Here is a 27,513-nt window from a genome sequence, read left to right as displayed (position 1 = left end):
CACACCGCCACCCCCAGCTAATTTTTCCTATTTGTTGAGATGGGGGTGTCGATCTTGCTCAGGCTGGGATTTTCAACATTTTTAAACAGCAGAAACCCATCTTAAAAACCACAATGTAGAGAATACTACAAAAAGTAAACCTAATTGAACAAGGAAAGCTTGTGTTTTGTTCAGTCTCCCCGTGCTTCATCCCCCTTTCCTTCCCCAACCCTTTTATATAGGGGTCAGCCCTGAAACACTTCCTCAAAGCCCTAGAGTTCTAAACATAGTTTGAAAACCACTAATGTAATTAGATGAATAGTAAAAATTTTTCAAAACTGGGGGTAGAGAAGGAGAAGGGTGGTCCTTTATGCTAAACTGTGTTTCATATAATCTCTTATTTCTTTTCAACTAATTTGAGTTTTTCCTTGAATGTCTCACAAGTTTGTAACTTTGTTATCAAGATGTTAAATTAGAGGGTTAACTAATACTGGTCAAAGCATATTTTATCCTCGGTAAAATATGCCTTTCATTCTTAAGCAAATTGCTTTATTCAAAGACTTGTACTTTGCATTTATTATCCTCTCATTTGATCTGTTTTTCTCACTTAATTTTACTTGATTATCAATGTCAGCAACATCAATTATTGAATAATATATTAAAAATAGCCAGCGATATGGTTTGAATTTACATGCCCAACAAAAATATTTCTTGAAAGGGATTAACACTTTAATCTTCTTGACCCTAGGTGGTGATTCAGAGTAATGATGATATTGCCAGCAGAGCTATAGATCTCCTTAAAGAGATATACACAAACCTTGGTCCAAGGCTACAGGTCAATCAGGTGAGGAAAAAATTGAGTCCATATTTCTCTTATAAAAAATACTATCTAAATGAATCTTGTCTTGATAATTATCTTGAAGTGACTGGGGTTATTTTGAATATAAGTATTACATGGTGAAATGGCAAAGAGAGTATACTAAATTTGTGTTGAGACTAATACGTAATCCTGAAGTTCGTTTTTGACTAGTTTATATTTGTTAACTTATGCAATGCTAGTTTCCTTTTAAGAAACATAACGTATTTTATTATCAATTTTGACTCTGCTTAAATATGACTCATTTAAATTAGCCATTGCCATCTTTAATTGGATTAATGTTACATAGTTAATTTTTGCATTTCAAAGTAATTTGAATTATCTTTGTTTGGCCCATTATTTGTAGGTGGTGATCCATGAAGACTTCATTCAGTCTTGCTTTGATCGTTTGAAAGCCTCCTATGATACATTGTGTGTTTTGGATGGTGACAAAGATAGCATTAATTGTGCAAGACAGGAAGCTGTTAGAATGGTTCGAGTATTAACTGTTTTAAGGGAATATATAAATGAATGTGACAGTGATTATCATGAGGAAAGAACAATTCTACCTATGTCAAGGTTTGTGAATAACTGATCTGGTGCTAATTCCTAATTATTTGGTAGTTTCCTAGCCACTTGTTAAATTAATGATGATGTACAGGTAAAAGGAGAGTGAGGATTTTTTTTTAAATGTTAGTATCTTATCCATTAAAAACATTTGCATCTTACAGAACATTTTTTTAAATAGTTGACTTTCTCACCACCTCCCAATCTGGTTTTATTTTGTTTTGGTTTTTTGATAACGGCATTCTCATTAAGTCCAGTTTCCTCCTCTTATTTATTTTTTTGCCATTGACATTATTGTCCATGAAGTATTGCAGTGATATTTTGCAGTTGAAGTATTATTTTGATGTCATTCATTTAGATTGTTAAAAATAATACAATAGTCAGGTTGGAGAGTAACTGGAAAGAACTCTTAAAAGCTACCTTGACAGATTGTCAATATAGCAAAAATAATATTTTCAAATGGTCTAGTAACATTTCTTTTAAGATCTCACCCTTTAGTAATTCAAATGGTATTTATGGTTTAGGAATGTTTCTAAGGTGAGTGCCATCAGGTTTTTTTTAAGAGTTCTATTTGTTAATCATGAAATTATTGAATGAATTTATCTTTTACATTTTAAAAATAGCCTTACTGAGTTGGGCTTTTATAGCATAAAAATAAATGTTACTCAAGTCTCTTAATTTCCTATAAGTGGACACCTCATTTTTCTATAACCATAGATACAAGCAATGGAATATGATTGTGTTTTGATTACTTATAATACAGGCTGTCCCAAAAGTGTCCATACAAAGGAAGAATATTGTAAAATTTTGTAATGAATATTTTGTGAATAAAGGTTCATTTTGCTACAGTGTTCCATTTTCCCTGTGTATGGTGACTGTTGGGACATCCTGTATTTGTAGTTAAAAGGAGCAATAAATTTTTATTTTCAAGATACTGAAAATAATACAGGTTGAGTGTCCCTAATCTGAAAACATCCAAAATACTTCTGGTCTCATGCATTTCAGATAAGGGATACTCAACCTATATTAAGTGTCTTTAATTTACTTCCTCTTGTTTAATAAGAAAATACCCAATGTTGAATTCTCTCAGCTTTATTTTCTTGGCAACAAGATTTGAAAGTCTGTTGAATATGATGTTTTTCTTTTTTTCCACCCTCCCTCCCCCATCCCAGAGCATTCCGCGGTAAACACCTGTCTTTTATAGTTCGATTTCCAAACCAGGGCAGACAGGTTGATGACTTGGAGGTATGGTCTCATACAAATGACACAATTGGTTCAGTACGACGATGTATTCTCAATCGTATTAAAGCCAACATAGCCCATACAAAAATTGAGCTGTTTGTGGGCGGTGAGCTGATAGATCCTGCAGATGATAGAAAGTTGATTGGACAATTAAACTTAAAAGATAAATCGGTACGTATGTGTAGTTACCGAATTTTCCAATAAAATCAAACCTGAGGCTATTATTCATTCGTTAATTGAGCATTTGTCATGTGTGGGGCTCTGTGTTAGGTATTTAGTTTATAACACTAAATAAAACTGGCATGACATTTACAATATGATGGAAGAAAGGATTTCTAAAATCAAAACTAGTTAAGCAATTATATTCTTGTAAAATGTATTTCTAAAATAGCATGTAGATTTGGGGAGATTTTTTTGGTTCTGTGTTTTGTGTATTTTTTCTTTGCTTTGATACTAACATAGTATATCATTTTTAGCTAATTACAGCCAAACTTACACAAATAAGTTCCAATATGCCTTCAAGCCCTGATAGCTCCTCTGATTCCTCAACTGGATCTCCTGGAAACCATGGTAATCATTACAGTGATGGTCCAAATCCAGAAGTGGAAAGTTGTTTGCCTGGAGTGGTGAGTGGATACAGTTTTGAACTACTGTATGCAAGGCATTATGCTAGAGTCTTTTAGAATAAAGAAGTATATAGTTCTTTTTGTCTTGAGTTTACAGTTTAATGAGGCAAAATAACAAATAACTACAGTTAACCACCAACTTCAGAATTGATCCCTCTGAAAAGTAATTTTAACACTATTGGATATATAAATTTAGAAGAATGCAGTCATCCCTCTGTATATGTGTAGGATTGGTTCCATGACCTCCATGTATACCCAAATTGCTTATTACTCGAGTCCTGCAGTCAACCTTGTGGAACCCAGGTATACTTGGATTTTCCATCCCAGGAATGTATGTTCAATCCACAATTTGGTTGGTGGGGCGGGAATCCTCATATAAATGGATCCGCACAGTTCAAGCCCGTGTTGTTCAAGGGTCAGCTGTATCACTGTCTTTTTGTATTTGTACCACAAAGTGGATCAGTCTTTTAAAACTATTTATGTAGGAAAATATCTATAATCTTTATCAGATTGTCAGTAATCTATATCCAAAGAAACAGTGACTCCCCTCATTCTTACCCTCTTCTTTCACCGCCCCACCCCACAAAGAATTTTAATAGTTAAATACCAACCACTCTAGTATCAGAAGGATTTGACTCCGTACAACAATTGGATTAGGAATTTGTTAGTGGACATGGCAGCCTTTTGTATGTTCAGAGGCTAAATTTTATGTATGAAAGAAATAGTTTAATTGTAACAGCTCCTTTACTGTTCTCTTAAACTATTTCTCTGTTACAAAGAAATGACTACGGGTGACTTGGATGATGGATTCACTCTGCATCATGAAGGATTTGTAAAGATGAGAAGATGGGGAAGGGAGACCATCTCAAAGAGTAGAAATGACATAAGCAAAAAGTATGAAGATTAACAATCTTTGGTGGGGGGCTAATTTATAGGTAATTATTTTGTGTATTTTATGTTCTAGATAATGTCACTGCATCCCAGATACATCTCTTTTCTTTGGCAAGTTGCAGACTTAGGTAGCAGCCTAAATATGCCACCTCTTAGAGATGGAGCAAGAGTACTTATGAAACTTATGCCACCAGGTAAGAATTTTTTAATGACAATAAAGTATGTGCTGGACAATAAAGGCGGATATTGACAAATTGTGTTTCTGAATGGACCGTGCTTTGTAGTATAGACTACAACAAGGGTTGGCAAATTACAGCCTGTAGGCCAAATCCAGCCTACTGCCTATTTTTGTACAACTCCAGAACTAGGGATGGTTTCTGTGTTTTTAAATGGTTTAAAAAACAAATCAAAAGAGTAAGATTTTGTGACATACAAAAAGTATATGAAGCTTAAGTTTTAGTGTTCATAACCAAAGTTTTATTAATACGCAGCCATGCTCATTCACTTATATACTGTCTATGGCTGCTTTTGTCTTAAAACAACAGAGCTCAGTATTTGTGACAGAGACCATATGGCCTGCAAGCCTAAGATACTTACTCTCTGGCCCTTTACAGAAGTTGTTTACCTACACCTGTACTATAATATGGGTCATGTGTCATCCACAGCATTGTTCCTTTTTTATTCCTTAGAGACAGCCACTTTCAACTTTTAGCTTTTATTTTCATATACATATGTACCATTATATCTGTAAGTAGTATCCTTGTACAGCTGCTACTTTTAGATATATACTGATTTTCTACTGTACAGATGAAAACTTTTTTTTTTTTTTTTTTTTTTTGAGACAGTCTCACTCTGTTGCCCCCGGGCTAGCGTGCAGTGGTATCAGCATTAGCTCACAACAACCTCAGACTCCTTGGCTTAAGCAATCCTTCTGCCTCGTCCTCCTGAGTAGCTGAAACTACAGACATGTGCCACCATGCCCGGCTAATTTTTTTCTATATATATTTTTAGTTGTCCAGCTAATTTCTTTCTATTTTTAGTAGAGATGGGGTCTCCCTCTTGCTCAGGCTGGTCTCGAATTCCTGACCTTGAGCGAACCTCCCCCTTCAGCCTCCCAGAGTGTTGGGATTACAGGCATGAGCCACTGTGCGGAAAACGTCTGCACACCCCATATCCCCCTAATATTGGCTTAAATCAATAAATATTTAATATTTTCCTTTTCAAGACTCTGAATTATGGACCTCTAGATTATTGATAACTTGTACCCTGGATTTAATAATTTTCCCTTTTTCTTGATTTTCTATATACCTCTCAGTTATTTTTACCACATACTTTCTAATAACCTCTCAAAATAATTTTCCATTATGTGCATTATATAGTCAATCAGCTCCACTATTGTCCTGGAACTTTTTCTTCTCTAATTGTTCTTTGTTGGCTACGCAGCTATTTTGGGGGGACTTATTTCTAAAACTTTTCCTATGTCAGATCCAAATTCACCGGTTCCTATGTCTTAGGCCATTCTTGAGGTGCTCCCTCATTTTATTAAAGTACGTTTTCCTATGGTTTGAAAGGACTTGTGGGAGGTGTTTTTTTGTTTGTTTGTTTGTTGTTGTTGTTGTTGTTTTTTGAAACATTACCTATCTGAATGCAGTCAAACCTTCATATTTGATAGTAATTTGAGTATAGAACGCTAGGTTGAAAATTTACTCCTTCCAGCTGGTGAAAAGACCAAAGTCATCTCATTTTCTATTCCTTTGTATGTGATCTTTGTTTCTGGAAGTGCTGGTTTTATCCTTGAGTTTTGAAATTTCATGATGGTATGCATTGTGTTGAGTATTCTGTGGGCCTGGAGATTTCCTCAGTTATGATAGATTTGTATTGTTTCATAGTTTTCTTGCAAGCATTTTGCCTTTTGTCTGTCTTTGAAATATCTGTACATGTGCTGTTGAATCTACTAGATCTGATTTTCTTGCCTTTTCTTTTTTTTATTTTTTGAGGCGGCAGCCTAGCTCACAGCAACCTCAAACTCCTGGGCTCAGGCAATTCTTCTGCCTCAGCCTCCCGAGTAGCTGGTACTACAGGCATGCGCCACCATGCCCCGCTAATTTTTTTCTATATATTTTTAGTTGTCCAACTAATTTCTTTGTATTTTTAGTAGAGACGGGGTATTGCTCTTGCTCAGGCTGGTCTTGAATTCCTGACCTCGAACGATCCTCCCGCCTCAGCCTCCCAGAGTGCTAGGATTACAGGCGTGAGCCACCACGCCTGACCTCTTGCCTTTTCTTTCTTCCTTTCTCTCATTAATTTTATTCCACCTTTGGCATGATTTCCTTAAATCTTTCCGGCTCTTCTGTTAACTTTTTTCCCCAAGGTATTCTAGTGTTAAATTTTCAAGACCTTTCTCCTAGTGACCCTTTTCCATACAGAGGATTTTGGTTTTCCTGAGCAGATTCCTGTGTTTCTGCTCTAATATATGTGTGTTCCTCTAAAACCTAATGTTCTGCAAAATTCTACACTAAAAATACCAGGGCTTACGGGGAAAAGAGTTGGGGCAGATCACTGAATCCTATACAACTTTAAAAATTTTTTCAGTGTATTTTTTGGAAATATTTGCAAGCTTGCAGAAATGTTAAAAGTACAATTCAAGAACTTTTGGGGGGAATAATTTGAGAGTAATTTGCTGGTCTGTTGTCCCATCACCCCCCAAATACTTTATCATGTATTTGCTACAAATAAGAATATTTGTCTATATAATAACCAAAACACAACAATCTTTACCAGAAAGTTAACATTGATTCATTACTTAGCAGACCCCATCCAGTGTTCTCTGTTGAGAAGCAAGAAGATTTAGTTCAAAATCAAATACAGTCAGCCCTCTGTATCCATGGGTCCCACATCTGTGAATTCAACCAACTTCCAAAAACAAAACTTGAATTTACGGCTGGGCACAATGGCTCATGCCTGTAATCCTAGCACTCTGGGAGGCTGAGGCAGGAGGATTGCTTGAGCTCAGGAGTTCAAGAACAGCCTGAACAAGAGTGAGACCTCATCTCTACTGAAAACACAAGAATCAGCCAGGTACAGGGGCACGCACCTGTAGTCCCAGCTATGCTGGGGATGCTGGAGCAGGAGGATTGCTTGAGCCCAGGAGTGAGCTGTGATGACGCCACTGCACTCTACCCAGGGTGACAGAGTGAGATTCTGTCTCAAAAAACAAACAAACAAACAAAACAAAAACAACTTGAATTTGCCACAGGCCAAGTACTATGTTAAATCCACAAAAATGAAATGATGTGTAGGCATTCTGTTAGGTATTATAAGTACAGTCATGTGCTGTATAATGATGCTTTGGTCAATAGATCGCATGTACAGTGGTGGTTCCATAAGATTATAATACCATATTTTTACTTTACCTTTCCTATGTTTAAATGTATGAATACATACCATTGTGTTACAGTTGCCCACAGTATTCAGTACAGTAGCATGCTGTACAGGTTTGTGGTGTAGGAGCAGTCGGCTATACCATATAGCCTAGGTGTGTAGTAGGCTATACCATCTAGGTTTGTGTAAGTATACTGAAGGATGTACATACAACAACAAACTCACAGAACGATGCATTTCTCAGACCATATTCCCATTGTCGTGTGATACGTGACTAATCTTGAGATGATTTAAAGTATACAGGAAGATATGCATAGGTTGTAGGGAAATACTGTACCATTTTGCATAAGGGACTTTTGAGCATCCTTGGATTTTGGTATCTGTGAGGGGAATCCTGGAACCAATCCTCTATGGATACTGAGGAAGTAACTGTAGTACATTTAGTTGACATAGTTTCCTTCTGGAATAGTTCCTCATTCTGTCTTTGACTTTAATGACCTTGACTCTTCTGAAGATTATAGCCAGTTAATTTGTAGACTATCCTTTAGTTTAGATTTGTCTGTTTTATTATGATTAGATTCAGGTTATGCATCTTTTGTGGAAATACCACTGAAGTGATATTTTGTTCTTCTCAAGGCATCCTGTCAGTGTGTAATTTCAATTTTTCCCATTACTTATGATCACTGTGATCACTTGAGTTTTTGTCTTGTTTCTCCATTATAAAATTACTCTTTTCCCTTTGGAATTAAGTATTTTGTGCAAAGGTACTTTGAAACTATACTATTCCTCATCAGGCTTTTTATTCATTTTGTATAAAATTATGGTTTTATTTTGATACTCAAATTATCTCTAATTTGGCCAGCTGGAGCCCCTTCAGGCTGGTTTCTGTGTTATTTTCACATGTTCCCATTATTCGTTGAGCATTTGTGTGCTTTTTGGCTTAAGATATTCCAGGCTAACAACTTGTATACTCTGCCCCAGTCCTGGAATCGGCCATTTCTCCAAGGAGCCCTGGTTCCTTTTCCTGGAGAATGGTATTTAGTAGAAACCAAAATCTAGACACTAATTGTGTTCATTGCTATTGGTGTGTTGTTGCTCCCAGGCTCTCTCAGTGAATAGAACTAAGGAATATATATATATGTACATCCACATTTATATCTATATTACTACATACATACATGAATATATGTGTTCACGTGTGTTTGTAAAAAAAAACCATAGGGATCATACCAGTTCCTCTAATTCCAGCCTATCATCAATTCATTTTAGTTCTCCCCTTTCCATATTTATAACTCCCTTCTCTAACAGTGAAAAACTTGGCTTCCATTGTCCTTTAACATATTTTCCTATTTATCCAATCCTCCTCATGTATTCAGTCATCTCTCCACAATCTCCCCTTTGTGCAGAAGGACTCTGTTTCTCAATGTTGGGCCTCAGTGGAACCCATGAACACCCTCCTCACACTGCTTGAGTTGAATCTTTATTCTGAGCTACCCCGTTGTGTGGACTCCCTCCTCCTTTTGCATGGTCTCTAACTCCCCACATAGGACTGCCCCTTCCCTTCCACACAGAGTTTAAACACAGCACTAATAAAAATAATAGTTTGTATATACAAAGATAACTTGGACAGCCCAGGCAGGTAGTTCGGTGTGGCTGAAGGCTCCCTCAGGAGATGGTAAAAAGACATGAAATTCGGCCAGGCTTGGTGGCTCATGCCTGTAATCCTACCACTCTGGGAGGCTGAGGCGGGAGGATTGCTTGAGCTTAGGAGTTTGAGACCAGCCTGAGGAAGAGTGAGACCCTGTCTCTACTAAAAATAGAAAAATTAGCTGGGCACAGTGACGGGACTGTAGTCCCAGCTAATTGGGGGCATCGCTTGAGCCCAGGAGTTTGAGGTTGCAGTGAGCCATGATGACACTCTACGCGAGGTGACAGAGCAAGAGTTTTTGTTTGTTTGTTTTTTGTTTTTTGTTTTTGACATGAAACCAATAAAAAGGAAATGCTGACTTGACACTGCTGACAGATGGACGTGGAGCTCTGAGACAGATGGGCGTTAAGGTGGGCACAGGAGCAAGTAAAATTTGCCAAGGGTCATGAAAATCTGGGAGTACACCTCCCAGGATGAGCCGTGGGTGCAAGTGTTCACTTTTTATATTCCTTAAGGAATTTAACAGACTTCTTACCTATGTAGCTGCCAGGCTGAGGAGATTTTTTTGCTTGCTAATTTTAATTTTTGTTGTTGAACATTAACAGTTTTTCTGTTCTTCTGGCTCCTGTAGCCTGGGAGAAATCACATATGAACAAACTCACTTTCCACATCATACTGACATTGTGTTTGCCAGTTCAATGGGAGCTAATTAGGGTTGTAGAAACACATGGTATAGCATAATAGATTGTATTAATTCACTCTATGCTGTTACTGATGTTTCATTTGTTTTCTTCTGTTCCCAGCATTGTCTCTTGTTTTCTTTGAGTTCCTTTTTTTAAAAAAAACTTCTTATATTGAAGTAATTTCGGCCGGGCGCGGTGGCTCATGCCTGTAATCCTAGCACTCTGGGAGGCCGAGGTGGGCGGATCGTTTGAGCTCAGGAGTTCGAGACCAGCCTGAGCAAGAGCGAGACCCCATCTCTACTAAAAATAGAAAGAAATTATATGGACAGCTAAAAATATATATAGAAAAAATTAGCCGGGCATGGTGGTGCATGCCTGTAGTCCCAGCTACTCGGGAGGCTGAGACAGGAGGATTCCTTGAGCTCAGGAGTTTGAGGTTGCTGTGAGCTAGGCTGACACCACGGCACTCATTCTAGCCTGGGCAACAGAGTGAGACTCTGTCTCAAAAAAAAAAAAAAAAAAAAAAATGAAGTAATTTCAAACTTATGAAGAATAGTACAAAGAGCTCTTTAACATTTTGCCATAGTTATGTCATTTGCTCTATGATTTTTTTTGGTCTAAGCTTTGGAGAGCAAGTTGTAGATGTTTCTTTTCATCCATAAATACTATGTGTCTTCTAAAACCAAGGACATTCTCTTACATTACCATAGTATTAACCAAAATCAGAAAATTTTGGTTAATAATCTAAGCAGATAAAATACTATAAGACTTACTTCATATTTTGCCACTTTCCCTTTATACAATATTTTTCTGGTTGAGAATCTAATCCAAGTTCATACATTGCATAATTACTTGGTGTGTCTTTTTAGTCGTGTTTAATCTGCAATAGTTCCTCATCTTTGTCTTTCATGACTTTGGTCTTTTTGATAAACATAGATCATTTGTCGTATTGAATCTGTCATTGGGTTTCATGTTTCCTGATGGATATTTACAAGTTGTAGGTTTTTTGCTAGAATGCTACTTGTGTGATGTGTCTTTTTCAGGGAATCACATCAGGGGACATATGTCGCTGGATCCTTTCTTGGCGACATTAACCCAGATCACTTAGTTGATAATCTGCCATTTTTCTCCTCTCTCAAGTCATTTTTCTTTTATAGGCAGATACTCTAAGACTTTGTAACTACCTTTTTCCTCATCAAACTTTTACTTACTCATTTTATCATTTATTGTGATTATTGATTGCCTAAATCAGTTTTTATTAAAATGGTTACAAAATGGTGATTTTGTTTTAACTTCATCATCCCTTATACATTTATTAGTTGACATTCTCCTATAAGATAATGTTTTGTCTTCTACCCTATTTGGTACGTACTCTTTACTCATGGATTCTTATTTTATTCATTGGGTTATAACCATTATAATCATTATTTATTTTGATGCTCAGTTGTCCTAGGTGTGTGTGGTCAGTGGAAGTCCCTATAAAGTGGATCCAATGTCTTTTTTACATAACCTCCTCAATTTTTTTTAAGTACTTTATTACTTTCTGGTACAAGATGTTTAAAGCTCATCTAAGTAGGTACTTTCTCTGCCCTAGCTCTGGAATCAGCCATTTCTCCTTTTAGTGAGGGGGGAGGGGGCTGGTATTTAGAAATTAAAATCCAAGGGCTAAGTTGTGCTTATTACTACTGAGGTGTCCTTGTTTCTCCATTCTTTCATTGGACCTAGCAGGGAATACACACACATACGTCTATATCTATTTCTCTTCTTTTTAAAAAGTTTGACATATAATAATTGTACATATTTATGGGGCTACAGTGTGATGTTTTGATACACATATGCATTGTGTGATGATCAAATTATGGTATTTAGTATATATGTCACCTTAAATATTTATCATTTCTTTGTGATAAGAACATTCAGAATCGTCTCTTCTAGTTATTTTGAAATATACACTATAATATTATTTTTTGTAGTCATGCTACTGTGCTATAGAACACCAGAAATTATTTCTTCTAACTGTAATTTTGTACCTGTTGATCAATCTTTCCTTATTATCGCCTCCCCCCCACTCACCCCAACCTCTGATAACCACTATTCTACTCTGTACTTTTGTAGGATTGGCTTTTTTGGATTCCACAGATGACTGAGGTCGTGTGGTATTTGTCTTTCTGTGCCTGAGTTATTTCACTTAACATAATGTCCTCCGGGTTCATCTATGTTGTCACAAATGACAGGTGCATTCTTTTTATGGATGAATAGTATTCCATTGTGTGTATGTACCACATTTTCTTTATCCATTTGCTCAATAACAGACACTTAGGTTGATTCCATATCTTGGCTACGTGAATAGTGCAGTGATGACAAACATGGGAGTACAGATATCTCTTCAACATACTGATTTTATTATCTTTGGATAAATATCCAGAAGTGATATTGCTGGATCATATAGTAGTTCTACTGTTAGTTTTCTGAGGAGCCTCCATACTGTTTACCATAATGGTTGTACCGATTTACATTCCCACCAACAGTGTACAAGGGTTCCCTTCTTCACATCCACACCAGCATTTGATATTTTTTTGTCTTTATGATAATAGCCATTCTGATTATGGTAAGGTGATATCTCATTGATTTGCATTTCCTTGATGATTAGTGATGATGAGCATTTTTTCATATACCTGTTGGCCATCTGTATATCTTTTGAGAAATGCCTGTTCGAGTCCTTTGCTCATTTTGTAGTTGGATTATTTGCTTTTTTGCTGTTGAGTTATTAACCCTTTGTCAGATGCATGGTTTGCAAATACTTCTCCCATTCCGTAGGTTGTCTCTTCACTCTGTTGATTGTTTCCTTTGCTGTGCAGAAGCTTTTTAGTTTGATGTAAGCCCATTTATCTATTTTTGCTTTTGTTGCCTGTGCTTTTGAGTTCTTATCCAAAAAGTCCTTGGCCAGACCAGTGTTATGAAGCATTTTCTCTATATTTTATTCTAGTAATTTCATAGTCGCAGATCTTTAATCCATTTTGAGTTGATTTTTGTGTGTGGTGAGAGATATCTAGTTTCATTCTTCCACATGTGGATATTCAGTTTTCCCAGCACCATTTTTATCAGAGATATTGTCCTTTCCCCAGTGTGTGTTCTTGGCACCTTTATTGAAAATTAGGTGCCTGTAAATGTATGAATGTATTTCTGGATTCTCTGTTTTATTCTATTAGTCTATGTGTCTTTTTATGCCAGCATCATGTTGATTTGATTACTGTAGTTTTGTAGTAAGTTTTCAAGTTAGGTACTGTGATGTCTCTGGCTTTGTTCCTTTTGCTCAAGATTGTTTTGGCAATTTTTGGTCTTTTGGGGTCCATATGAATTTTAGGATTGTTTTTTCTATTTCTGTAAAGAATGTAATTGTTATTTTGGTAGGGGATTGCATTGAATCTGTAGATTGCCTTGGGAAGTGTGGACATTTTAATAATCTTCCAGTCCATGAACATGGAACATATTTCCATTTATTTATGCCTTCTTTAATTTCTTTCATCAATGTTTTATAGTTTTCATCGCAGAGACCTTTTACCTTCTTGGTTAAATTTATTCCTAGGTTTTTTGCTTCTTTGTGGGTTTATTTTTGGTAGCTATTATAAATGGGATTGCTTTCTTGATTTTTTTTTCCCCCAGATAGTTTGCTATTGGCTGTAGAAATACTACTGAGTTTTGTATGTTGATTTTTGTATCCTGCAATGAACAAACATGGGTTCGTATTGGTACCAATCCAGCTTCCTAGTCTTCTTCCATTCCACGCTTATATCTCTACAGCAGTGAAAAATCTGCTTCCCAACTTCATAAATCTATTTGGAAGGGTTGCAAATTTGCTTCTTTATAGACTTCAACATCTGTTTTTAGGCCTTTGATTCATCTATACTTTCCCAAGTGTGTGTTTTTTTCAAATCCTTAGCTTTTCTAGGATTCAGTGGGGCACTAATTTATAGGTACCCTCTCCTCTTCCCTCTTATAGGCACTTCTTGGTTCAGCTAACCCAAGTATCTAGTCTTTCATCCCCTCTACACCTTCAATAATTTGTTGACAGCTCTCTAGTGTTACTTCCTCTTCTGTTGTATGTCCTCTTGAGTTTATATGTTTTTATATTTATTCACATTTTAGTGGGGTTTGGGAATGCATAGCTGATAAATACAGTTCAATACACTGTATTTAATTGGCCCAGATAATTTCTTAAACTGTACTGTGCTTTTATTATCACCTTTTTCTAAAGTAAACACCTTATTGGCCTGTTCATCTTGCTTTCTGATTGCTGTGGAACAAAATCAGTTCACATAGTAGATTCTTAGCTAGGGTTTCTCTCAAAATTTTTATTTAATCCTTATCTGTTAAATTGTTTAGAATTTGTGTTGTATCATTTACTAGGATCTCAGTAATAGTTTTTGCTGTATATATAAAGATTCAACCTCACAACGTATTTTAAAACACCCATCTCTGAATCCTTGATCTTGTGATTTGAGCTTAGTGCCACCAGATGGCGACAGTGAGCTCTTACCAGGTGTTTTGGACAGGAAAGTTGAGAAGGTGCTTGTTTCATATTTTATATAATCAAAGTATGGTACCTAAATTTGAAACATCCAACTTTTGAAAAAAACAGTAATGATCTATTGCAGTGTAAAAATCATAGGCTTTGGACTCAAATGGACTTGAGTTCAAATGTTGCTTATTTCAGTTGCTACTTTGTGGCCTTGATTTTCTTAGTTTTTCAGAGCTTCTTTATCTGTAGAACTGGGCTAATAACTTTTTTGTATGATCATGGAGATTAAATGACGTGATGTATTATAAATCCCTAGCCTAGTGACAGGCACTTACTATTCAACAAACATTAACCCACTCTCTGTGATTGTCATACATACATAAACTCTTGAATAAGAAAGGAAGCAGGAGCTCTAAGAAAAGGAAGGGGGTTATAAATTCTGTTTCTAGCTGTACAACATTTGGTTAAGTGCTTAGTGTTTGTGTACATGTGCATGTATTGGGGGGTGGGGAGATAGAATCGGCAGCTTTTTTCCTAGTCATTAAGTTTACCTCAGTTCATTCTGCAGTCTTTTCCTGTAGGTAATTTAATCTCCTGATAACCTAGACTATACTTCAGAGCTCCTGTGTTCTTTCTCTACACATGTCAGGGAAACAGACTATTGCTTCATACTGAATGGTTAAAATGTATACTGCTTTACTGAGCAGAATGAGTTGCTTTTCATCTTAAGAGCTTCCTTTTTACAGGAGTTTGGTGTAACTAGTATCTTAAAAAATACACTGAAGTCTGTAAGCTCTTTGTGCTGATTAACTCACTTTTACCTCACAACATCCCTGTAAGGGGATTACAGTTCTCATCTATATTTTAAAGATGAGGAAACTGAGACACAGATTGTTAATTGATCTGGGACACATAGCTTAAATGGCAGTTCTAGTATTCAAAAGTTTTGTACTGTTAATGCACTTAGATTTAGTTATCTTTTTAAAAGCCTGGAAAGAAAGAAACTAAAATTGTAACTATCTCTGGATGACAGGATTATGAGTGGTTTAAATTTTTCTCTGTCTTCCATATTATATAAAGTACGCATGTATATAATCGGGGACCTAAAATCGTTTAGGTTCACAAATGCAAGTGCTTGAGTGATGACTAAACAATCATTTGATTCAGACCCCTGAGATGAATAAACTAACCCAACATCATTAAATGATTTACTTAGAATTCACTACTTTCTTTTCTTGAGCTCTTGTATCTTTTTTCCTACTCCCTTTTGCCTGCATCCTTCCCTTAAAATACTTTTAAACCAAGCATGATATTCTCAGATACAGTGTTAAAGTTAAGCATATGAATTGGTTTCGATTTTGGTAATAATTTGGCAATATAGGCAAAGTCTTGGACATTTATGTCCAAATTTTTTATGCTTGCAGGGTTTTTCATAATGAAATACAAAGATTCAGCTGCTAGGATCTTTAGTGTAAAATGGGAGGGGGAGGAAAAAGGAAAAACCTAAATGCCAAATAATAGGGATTAAACTGGTAAAATGGCATTTTCATTTTAATCATCAATAAAATGAAGTAGGAAATGAATATTTGATGACATGGGATGGTATTCACAAATATTTTATTAGAAAAATTTACTATTTCAGTTCGTTACATTATATGTCACTATCCCTTTAGAATAGGGAGAACTAACAATTTCAACACAGATTGAAGAATTTTTGATAAGATACGGCAGCTATTTCCAAGCCTATAAAAATTAGTTTACCCTAAGAAAACTATAGTAATTTTCATTATTATAGAAATGAAAAGATAATTTCTTCTAAGGAAGCTTTTACTTTAAAAAAAGCAATTTTATTAAGTAGTTTTTTAATCATAGCGCAGTTACCTTAGAAATAACTTGGTTATCAAAGTACTTTCTAAAGTTGATTGACTATTCTGAAATTTGAGTATTTGGTAGTTAATCCTTAATTGCATTGTGGGATTATCTTTTTTTTCACTGCAATTTTTAACTGTAATTTAAAAGAAACTCATGTTTTAATATAATGACAAAAGAAAAAATCAAAGTTCTGCTTGCTTTGAAGTGAACATGAAGCACTATTCCTGGGAGGGTTTTTTTGTTTTGTTTTGTTTTTATGTTTTCTTTTTAGGGTTCATTAGGTACCACAGAATCTCTTTGAGTGAAGCGAGCTAGTTAATACATAGTGTTATGGGGATAAACAATACAGAAATGGAGGGAGGGTCTTGTAATTTTTTTCTTTTTTGTTATTTCCAATCAGAGCTACTTCTTTTAAAGTGTTTTTTTTTTTCCCCCAGTCTCCAGTGGCTGAACAGGGCATGTTGATTTGAGGTCTCTGAGTAGCATGCTGCTCCCTTTGTGTTTAGATTGACTAAGGAGCCCCGGGGTTTTTGTTGTTGTTGTCGTCGTTGTTTTAATCCAGGTCTGGTTATGCCTTATGAAGTTTAAGCCTGTATCCCAATGGAATGGATTGTTATTCCATATTAAAATGATCATCAAGTTGCCAAGAGTGAAATATTATGAACATATGAACTGTTTTGCTTCAGACCGTGTCTCTTTTTCTTACAGATAGCACAACAATAGAAAAATTAAGAGCTATTTGTTTAGACCACGCCAAACTTGGAGAAAGCAGCCTTAGTCCATCTCTTGACTCACTTTTCTTTGGTCCTTCAGCCTCACAAGTGCTATACCTAACAGAGGTTGGTTTTTTCCTTTTGAATTTATTCCATGTTATTTAAACTTGACCTTTTTTATGGTAATGCAAAGAACATGGGTAAGTTGTAATGAAATATTTTTGAAATAGTCAAGAATCTCTTAGTAGTCATAATAGGGTAAATTAAAGTTATTAAACTTTTTTTTTAAAACCTTTTAATAACAATTCCCCTCTCCGCTTCTTTTTTTTTTCCAGGTAGTCTATGCCTTGTTAATGCCTGCTGGTGCACCTCTGGCTGATGATTCCTCTGATTTTCAGTTTCACTTCTTGAAAAGTGGTGGCCTACCCCTTGTCCTGAGTATGCTAACCAGAAATAACTTCCTACCAAATGCAGATATGGAAACTCGAAGGGGTGCCTACCTCAATGCTCTTAAAATAGCCAAACTGTTGCTAACTGCCATTGGCTATGGCCACGTTCGAGCTGTGGCAGAAGCTTGTCAGCCAGGTGTAGAAGGGGTGAATCCCATGACATCGGTAATACAGACTTTTTAAAAATCCTTATATAATAGTAGGTAGCAATTTTTAAAGTTAAAATTCTCAGCAACTTTTAAGTGTGAAGTTCAAAGTTGACTCAAAATGTTGAAAGTCGGCCGGGCGCGCTGGCTCACGCCTATAATCCTAGCACTCTGGGAGGCCAAGGCGGGCAGATTGTTTGAGCTCAGGAGTTCGAGACCAGCCTGAGCAAGAGCGAGACCCCGTCTCTACTAAAAATAGAAAGAAATTATATGGACAGCTAAAAATATATAGAGAAAAAAAAAAAAAATGAACCGGGCATGGTGGCATATGCCTGTAGTCCCAAGCTACTTGGAAGGCTGAGGCAGGAGGATTGCTTGGGCCCAGGAATTTGAGGTTGCTGTGAGCTATGCTGACGCCACGGCACTCTACTCAGGGCAACAGAGTGAAACTCTGTCTCAAAAAAAAAAAAAAAAAAAAAAGTTGAAAGTTATCCCCTTTTCACTTTGTCAGTTGGACTTATGTCTTTATTGGTCATTCAAGTGTGGCAAAGGAAATACCCTTTTAAAACTCAGGCACACTGGGTATTTGTCTTGTATCTGGTCAGAGGAAACAAATTAAATTTTAAAAAAGAAATAAGAAATAAAAAGTTGAGAGGGGAGGGGATGGGTATATACATACATGAGTGCAATGCTCACCGTCTAGGGGATGGACACGCTTGAAGCTCTGATTCAGGGGCAAGGGCAATATACGTAACCTAAACTTTTGTAGCGCCATAATATGCTGAAATTAAAAAAAAAAGAAATAAGTTGAGAGTATCTTATTTCAGAGGCTTTCCTCTATTAAATTATATTTGTATTAAAAGTACAAATGCTCTTCACTGACTATGCTACCAATTTGAAGAGCAGTTCCTCTCTGCCCACTTAAATCTTGCTTGACTTTCGATTATCTTAACCTACAAATGCCGGGCACAGTCGCACCATTTCGGGAGCCCAGGACTTTGAGATTACAGTGAGCCAAAATTACACCACTGCACTGTAGCCTGGGTGACAGAGTGAGAGCCCAGTCTATGGGTGTATACAAACACAATGAGTACAATGCGCACTGTCTAGGGGATGGACACGTTTGAAGTTCTGACTCGGGGGGGGGGGGGGGGGGGAAGGGCAATATACACAACCTGAACTTTTGTACCCCCACAATATGCTGAAATAAGAATAAAACAAAACAAAACATAAAACCTTAACAAAAACCCCATATGAATCTCTTAACTTGTGCCTGGCAGAGATATAAAGACACAGGTGGTAATAAGAGATGTAATTGATTTAGCCTGTTGCCAGCTTCCCTTCCCACCTTGGGCTTAAACCCCAGTTTTGAGCTTATTCTAACTCTTTCTTTGCCTTGGTGGCATACTTGATCCATGCTACCAAAAATTTATAAGAGGTCAAACTATGCATTTAATTCTATGTAAAATTTTATTTCTTTTATATCCTTCATAAGTGATAGTTTTACTAAATTAATGATAGAGGATAAAGATTTTCTTCTTTAAATTTGGCTTAGTTCTTAATCCAGGAGGTTGGAACATTGATAATTATTATATCACATATAATTTTTTAAGTGTAATATCATGTTTATGTTTAAAAGGAAGGGCCCCTATATATTTGAAATAATAGCAGAATTGTTAACAGATGAAGTTATATCGAGGATTTGCTTGAAAATAGTCCTGGAGTTAGAGAAGGGATGGAAAGCCAAAGGGTGGGGGTGGTAATGACATCAAACAATTTGGTCCACTGGTGATAATTACGGAAGCTAAATAATGGGTACAGGGAAATTCGTTATATTATTCTCACCTCTTTCATGTATGTTAGAAATTTTCTGTAAAAATTAAAGTGGCTTAAATTTTATATTGTTTTGTATTACAGGTCCCATCATTGTTAGGATAAAAAACAAAGTAGTTCTTATTAGGTTAAAAAAACAGATTCTTGTTAGGGTAGAAACAGATTTTTATCATGATCCCTGATACAGGCATTTAATGAATTACACAGAAAACAATTACATGCTTCCCTTTTTACCTTTCTCCAGTATTTATTTGGAGAATGTGCCACTGTGGATGTAAAGGTACATAATGGCCTATATTCTCAAGGACCTCGCAGTAGGGAGTTAAATGCAAAAAGTTCGTAATACAGAGATATCTTAAATAATGTTGTAGAGATATTTATGGTATGTAGAAAGGGAATTACAACTTGAAGGCAGTCAGAATTGCTTTGCTAACAGCTACTTAATAAAATTAATCTTTTTCTCATGGATTTAAAAACTTGTTATACTACTAAGTAAAAACTCTGATACCTTTCATATATTAGTCCTCTTCGTGTTTTTTCAATATTCCTTAATTTTTCTTTTTTTCAAAGCAGAATTGTATGACAGTGGGGAATACAAGCAGGGTGTGCTCAGGGACATGTGTGTAAAAGATGTGCAATACTTTACTGAGTCTCTAGGTGAAGTTGGAACCAGTCTGTTCAGTTTGTAATTATTCCCTGCAAGTTAAACTGAAGCCCAGATACAGAGGCACAAGTTGGATTGATCTAGACGGGGGTTTGCAGAGAGATCATGGCACTCCAATGCATGAGAAAGTGAGGAAGCCCATCTTGTTGGCAATGCTTTTTAAGTGTGGATTTCCACAGGTTCTATAGTGTATATAGGTCATTGTGAGGCAGTAGTGATGGATGGAGGAGCAAATTGTTGGATTTGGGTATGTACAAATTATTTATTCCAAATAAAATGGATAACTTTTTTCAGATCAACCAAGTTACTCATGATCAAGCAGTGGTGCTACAAAGTGCCCTTCAGAGCATTCCTAATCCCTCATCTGAGTGCATGCTTAGAAATGTGTCAGTTCGTCTTGCTCAGCAGATATCTGATGAGGTTAGTGTTATATATTATTATATGTAACTTATGTGATATTATGCTATATATAAGGCTTATTATAAGGACACTTAACATAATGTTAATTTGCCTGGGCACTCATTTTAATCACTGTCTCAGTCTAGAGAAAGTTTCTCTAACAACATTTTTATCTATTATTAGTATTTTGTTTTTAATCAACTTTGTGAACAGTAAGCAGCATTCTTTTAAAGTATACAGATTCAGTGAATTTTTACAGATGCATGTATTTGTGAAAGCACTGCCATAATCAAGACACAGAGTATTTCCATCAGTCTTTCATTAATGCCCCTTTGCAGTCTTTTCTTCCCTCCATCCTGGCCCCAGGTAACCACTGATCTTTTTGTCCCCAGAGTATTTTTCATTTTCTGTAATTTTATACAGATCGATTATACAGTGTGTGTTCTTTTGTGTCAGGCTTAATTCACTAAGAATAAAGACTTTGAGAATTATCTATATTGTGTGGATCAGTAGTTCATTCCTCTTTACTGCTGAGTATTTTCCCATTATGACCATTCCACATTTTGTTTATCCATATACTTGGCAAAGGAGGCTTGGTTTGTTTCCCTTTCTTGACTATGACTAAAGCTGCTGTGAACATTGTGTGCAACTATTTGTATGGACGTAGGTTTTCATTTTTCTTGAATAAGAAACTAAGAGTGGAATGGTTGTCATCTTTGTTGTCTTAAAATAGTACAGGGCCAGATACCAACTTGGAGAACATACTTTTCGTTATTGCTGTTTAAAAAAAATAAAATAGGACAAAGAATACTTGGAAACCTAAAGACAATGGTACTACTTTCCAGCGATTCCTATTTCCTTTACAAAGAGAAAAAATTTTGTTTTTCTAGTGATTATTCCACTCTCATATTCTGTCACCAGTTTTAATTAACTCATTATCTTGCAGGCTTCAAGATACATGCCTGATATTTGTGTAATTAGAGCTATACAGAAAATTATCTGGGCATCAGGATGTGGGGCATTACAGCTAGTGTTTAGCCCAAATGAAGAAATCACTAAAATTTATGAGAAGGTAAGAATTATCACAGAAATATATTCCTTGTACACAAATATTGCTTACCTGTGCGTGTGGCTAAATTTTTATTATGTTTGCTATCTTTAAAAATCCAGGCCGGGCGCGGTGGCTCACGCCTGTAATCCTAGCACTCTGGGAGGCCGAGGTGGGCGGATCGTTTGAGCTCAGGAGTTCGAGACCAGCCTGAGCAAGAGCGAGACCCCATCTCTACTAAAAATAGAAAGAAATTATATGGACAGCTAAAAATATATATATAGAAAAAATTAGCCGGGCATGGTGGCACATGCCTGTAGTCCCAGCTACTCGGGAGGCTGAGACAGGACGATCGCTTGAGCTCAGGAGTTTGAGGTTGCTGTGAGCTAGGCTAACGCCACGGCACTCACTCTAGCCTGGGCAACAGAGTGAGACTCTGTCTCAAAAAAAAAAAAAAAAAAAAAAAATCCAGTCACTTGTATCTTAATGGTTAAAAATTAACTGATAACTATAGTTGAGAATGGAGTAAAATTTTACTTTTAAAATAAAGTACTTAGGAATCCTGCCATGATTGAGGCTGCTTTTTAAATGAAACTGCCTTTTTATGCTTCTCACTGGGGTCAGATATAATTGTTTCATATTGAATTTGCTTTCTCCCATTCTCTTTCTTCTTGCATTTTTCTGTCCTGTGTAAATTTTTATTTAACTAACCGTCAATTATGGTATCACGGCATTTAAGTATTTTCAATTCTCTTAAAGCAGTCAAATGTAGGAAGAGTATCAGCCACTTAGGTATCATCTCATTCTTGACCTTCTGTTGAATTAAGCAAATTACCTACAGAAGAGAGGCTGTGATTGGCTCTTTGATTTCCTGTCATACGTACCTGCCCCTGATAGTTACTACTGTGTATTTAGAATGAGAAATTGAGCTATAGAAACTTCTCTAACTCATTAGAGCTTCCCTTTTATGGCCAACATAACCCTGATTTGTCCAGGATATATGTTGGTGTTCATAGTATCAGTCTGGTACAGTCCTGGGTATTCTTTCAGCAAATAATTGACTGACTGTTCTGCTTCAGGCATGTACTACTATAGTTATTACTTTCTGATAAATAAAGTCAGATTAGAATTGATTAGGTACCTCCCCAAGCATATTTTAGGCTGTAAAAGTCTTTCAAACTCTTCCTGAACAGTTGTCCAAGACAATGATTTTGAATACAATGGCTCAATAGGTAAGCTAGATAACGGAACTAGTTAAAAGTGCCTAACTGCCATGCCAGAGTGGTTCTTGAGAAAGGAATGGTTGTTGGTGTAGAAGTACACAACTCAAAAGGCCTCTAGGAGCCTGAAGAACGAAAGTAAGTGGTATGCTCAGTGTGCTCCTTCAGCCCTCCTTGGGATATAGCTGAATATTGGAATTAGACTTCATTTTCTATTATAGTCATTTCTAGACTATGCCAGAGGGACCTCGGGAGTGGCATGCAGCCTTAGGGAGGCTGAGGTGAAGTGGCTCATGTGAGTATGTAAGTTTTTAGCACTAACTTGAAGTTGTGTGAGATTTTTCTTAAATGTTTCTCTAGGTAATTTGTTCCCAATTATAATTTTACAGACCAATGCAGGCAATGAGCCGGACATGGAAGATGAACAAGTTTGCTGTGAAGCATTGGAAGTGATGACATTATGTTTTGCCTTGATTCCGACAGCCTTAGATGCTCTTAGTAAAGAAAAGGCTTGGCAGACATTTATCATTGACTTACTATTGCATTGCCACAGCAAGTAAGTGTCTTTTTTAATTGTAAGAAACTTGATCTTATTTTTATCAACAGAAATGAATTAATTTATGCTGGCAAAATAGGTCCCAGAAATCAAGTATTTACTGTCTCTATAGCATGTTGCTGGTGAGGAAAATTTTATTTAAGTGTTTTGCTTAAGCTAACTTTGTTTGGTTTTAGTCTCTGCAAAATGCCAGTATTTTCAAAGTACTAAGTAATTTTTTTAAATTTCAGAATTCAGCTTCACCTAAGAGATGAATGTATATTAGCCTGTTTTTAAAAATTTAGTTTGCAAGATTTAAATTAAATAGGACATTAACCTCTTACCTTTGGATTCCTATACACCAGGGTTTTTTAAATCAAATTATTAATTTGATATGAAATTTTTTCTGGATTTTTGTGCTAGTCAGTCAGATTTTTAAAAAACGTTGATTTCCATCCTCTCATGTCAATCTGATCCTGACCATAAGGTAATTCGTTAAACATGAGCTCAAGTTAGTGTCACCGATATATATGATTAATATATCTTATATGCATTTTGTGAAAAGACAGAAAATGTTCACTTTGCTTATCATTCTGTCACATACCATTCACCAGTGGCAAAATTCACTGATGAAAGGTTAGTGTAAAGTCAAAATAAGTAATTTGCTCAAATGAAGCCTAGTGATAAAGTTTTAAAAATGTACATGATGTAATGGGGTAGGTTCAACTCGCCCACTCCAGAGGATGCTGTAAAGTGGTTTTAGTGGGTCTCAAGTGGGAATGTCTACTATTTTAAGTAGGTCCTCAGGTAATTTCCTTGAAGACATCCAGTCCAGCCTATCCAGAAACTCCTTTAACATGCTCCCCACAAATCAGGTTGGAGTTGCTACCTCCTTGAGAAGACTTCGTCATTGGACAACTGTACACATTGAAAAAGATAAATAGGTTGAATAAGTCTAGTTCCATTTAATAATGCATTTGTGTGGGGGTAGTGAGAAGAGGAAAGATGATTAGCCAACAGTTTTAATGAAGTCAGACAGGGAGGTAGCAAGTTTCTTATTCTGTGTTAATTTTTTTTTTTAATTTTTAAAAAGAATTAAGGAACTTGGTTTAACAGGTTTTCTGCCCTCTGTCTTTTATGAAAATTCCCCTTACATAAGTTAGAACCATTTCACCTCTGTCTTCCTGAAACTTGCACACAATGGGGTAAAGTACTATAGAAAGCATGCCATCTCATTATGTCTGTGTTGTCCGCAATAATAAAAGAGGTGTTCAAAATTAAGATCTTTTTGAGCTTTAGGTATCTGATTTTTTTCTCTAGTATCAAGATTCTCTCTGCCATTTGGTTTTCAATCATTTTATAAATATCTGAGTACCTACTGTAGATTCAAAATCCCTTATTTCTAGTTTGTAAGAATTTGACGGCAAACCTGACCTGAACATTAGTTGTTGGCGTTAACTTTCTAAAATCTGAATTCCCAAATATATAGGAGCCCACAGGGGTTTCAGATAAGGGCTTGTGAGCCTGTATACATGAGTGTGCTCCTCAGGTGGAGGTTATACTCATATACTAATGGTTAAGCATAGCTATTTACAAAGCACTTCTCAGTCCCTATAGCAACTTGGAAGTAGACTTCGTTGATGGAGAGACTAAGACTGTTGAAATTAAAGGACTGACAAGGTCATACTATCACTAACTGCCCACAATAAGATTCAAACAAGGTTTTCTTCCTCTTGAGTTCTGAATTATTTCTGCCACACAAGTTTGGCTCTGGGTATAATTAATAATCCACCAGCAAATATGTGAGTCCCCACTGTGTGCTTGGCAATTAAAAGTCAAACAAGGCAGTTCTTATAGTCAGGGAACTTTGAGACAGAAATTGGTGCCATAGATGGTAAAGTATTTGGGGAATTGGGAGAGAGGAGTAAGTTACTTTCTCCCTGGAAGTAGCAGGAGTGAAAATTTTGTGCAGGATGTACCATGCAAACTCATGTTTGGGTAGGGTTTATACATGCATAAAAATGGAAGATGTGCATTGCCTGTGCTCCCCCTCACTCTCCCCTCATTCCCAGTTATGTCGTTTTTACTTCAGTGCATCTTTGGGCTTCATACATATCCTTCTCATACTGCTTCTACCCTCATCTAAGTGATCAGCACTGATTGCCTGGACAAGTGCAGTATCCTTGACCTTCCATCCCCTAGTGTTGTACCCCTTTAATCTGTTGACCACACTGCAGGTGGAATGATCTCTGCAAAACGTGATTGTATTGCTTTCCTGCTTAAAAAACTTTCCATGTCTTCCCATTACCTTTTGGATTAAGTCTGAACATTTAAATTTGGCTTATAAGCACTCCATGATTTGGTCTCTGCTTCTGCTCACTCAGAAGTATTAACTTAAATGCCACATTTTCCAATAAATTTTCCTTATCCCTAGGCTAGGAAGTTTCCCTAGACCTCTGTTCCTGTTAGCTTAGTCTACTTCCACATCATAACACTCACCTTATTTTATTGCAATTAGTTGCAATTGAATTTCAGTTCCCTTAGGTATATATGTTTTTCCAGCCCTCTTCAGGGCCTGTTGCTTTATACCCTGCCTACTCATTTATGTTACCTCTCTGATCCTTAAAAGTATTTGACTTTGCCAGTCCTGGGATAGTGCTTTCATAGTACAGCTGAGTATTCTGGTTTGATTTGTAGAAAAGGAGTAAAGGATGGATAATACTGTAAAGGAGGTTAGTGGGAGTCAGTTTGACAGAAGGCCTAGGATGCTGATTTCAATATGGTAGACAGTCTTATTTATTTGGTAAATATTGATCAGGTACCTATTTTATCAGACTGTATTCTAGCCACTGGGAACAAATGGACAAAATCTTGGCCTTTTTGGAGCTTACATGGCAAAGGGGGTGTGGGAAGGGAAGAAATACAGGAAAATATTATATATGGTATAGATAATAATAAATGCTAAGGAGAGAAAGAAAGCAGGAAAGGGGGATAAGGAGTTGGGTGGGTGGTCAGTGGAGTTCAGTTTTATATAGGGTAGTAAGAGAAGGCTTCACTAAGAAGGTGACCTAAACAAAGCTCTGAAAGAGTAAGGTAATGATCTATGTGAATAATGGGGTAGGTGTGTTTTAATCAGAAAGAACAACAGGGATAAATGTCCTGAGGCAGGAACATGCCTGAAACATAAAAGAACAGCAGGGAAACCAGTATGGCTGAAGCAGAGTGGGGTGGGGGGGATGGTAGGGGCTAATGTCGGAGCGTGTAACAAACAGTTTGTAAGAATTTTTTTTTCCCCCCTAAGAAAAGAGACAGCGTTCACCCAGGCTGGGTTTGGTGGTGCAATCATAGCTCACTGCAGCCTCAAAATCCTGGACTCAAGTGATCCTACTGCCTCAGCCTCCTTAGTAGCTGGGACCACAGGTGCATGCCTGCCACCACACCCAACTAGTTTTACTTTTTGTAGAGGCAGGATCTCGCCATGTTGCCCAGGCTGGTCTGGAACTCCTGGACTCAAGTGATCCTCCCACCTTGGCCTCCCAAAGTGCTAGGATTACAGGCATGAGCCACTGTACCTAGCCCTGTAAGGATTTTATAGGTCATTGTGAAGACATTAACTTTGACCCTAAATGAGATGGGAATCCATTGGAGGGTTTTGAGCAGAGAAATGATGTGCTTTGACTTAACATTGTAAGTTTATTCTGGTTGAGAGTAGGGCATAGAGTAAAAGGAAAAGCAGTTAGACTATTTCATTAATTCAAATAAAAGATGACAGTGGCTGGAAGTATGGCAGTAGTAGAAGTGGTAATAAATGATCAGATTCTACAGTATTCGTTGACAGAAATGTGTTTGTTTTGAAGCACTATGGAAGTCTGCATATGCTCAGGGGAGTTTGATCAGGAATTGACAAGCACCAACTCTTTATGGACCCCTGCTCTATTTGGGTTGCATACCTAACCTCTTTAAAAATTAATAAACCAAGGCAGTGGGACTGACATACACCTTTGAAAATGTGATAAAAGTTATGGAACTCCCCCCAAAAATAGGTATTCCTGACTTCAGTTTACTTGGATTTCCCGCCCCCCCACACACCCCAACTCTACCCACAAAAATTTTAGGGGCTTCTGAGTCCCTCTGGTTTATAGGCCTTGTGGATTGTTTTCAGAAATCTCCTAAAAAAAATGTCCAAGAGGGATGGTGGTAACAGAGAATGTATGTAGTCAAATCATTTACACTTGAACTATA

General features: G+C 36.7%; 1 protein-coding gene and 1 non-coding gene across 3 annotated transcripts in view; both read left to right on the top strand.

Annotated features, from left to right (window-relative positions):
- Positions 1 to 27,513, top strand: part of USP9X (ubiquitin specific peptidase 9 X-linked) — a 136,893-nt gene that overhangs the window by 75,691 nt on the left and 33,689 nt on the right. For both annotated transcript variants that reach the window (XM_069463831.1, XM_069463830.1), the window contains exons 17-26: positions 728 to 823; positions 1,203 to 1,414; positions 2,575 to 2,815; positions 3,121 to 3,270; positions 4,235 to 4,355; positions 16,973 to 17,103; positions 17,313 to 17,591; positions 20,364 to 20,489; positions 21,415 to 21,540; positions 23,126 to 23,292. In XM_069463831.1, coding sequence (XP_069319932.1) covers positions 728 to 823; positions 1,203 to 1,414; positions 2,575 to 2,815; positions 3,121 to 3,270; positions 4,235 to 4,355; positions 16,973 to 17,103; positions 17,313 to 17,591; positions 20,364 to 20,489; positions 21,415 to 21,540; positions 23,126 to 23,292 — 1,649 coding nt within the window. The remainder of the gene's footprint in view (positions 1 to 727; positions 824 to 1,202; positions 1,415 to 2,574; positions 2,816 to 3,120; positions 3,271 to 4,234; positions 4,356 to 16,972; positions 17,104 to 17,312; positions 17,592 to 20,363; positions 20,490 to 21,414; positions 21,541 to 23,125; positions 23,293 to 27,513) is intronic.
- On the top strand, positions 18,062 to 18,188 carry LOC138379347 (small nucleolar RNA SNORA27). The gene has a single exon (XR_011232113.1). It is a non-coding gene; the product is annotated as a small nucleolar RNA SNORA27 (small nucleolar RNA).

This window comes from Eulemur rufifrons, chromosome 30 (genome assembly GCF_041146395.1).
Source record: "Eulemur rufifrons isolate Redbay chromosome 30, OSU_ERuf_1, whole genome shotgun sequence".
Taxonomy (NCBI): Eukaryota; Metazoa; Chordata; class Mammalia; order Primates; family Lemuridae; genus Eulemur; species Eulemur rufifrons.
The sequence above is the reverse complement of the archived record's forward strand: the minus strand, read 5'-3'. Positions and strand labels throughout refer to the sequence as shown.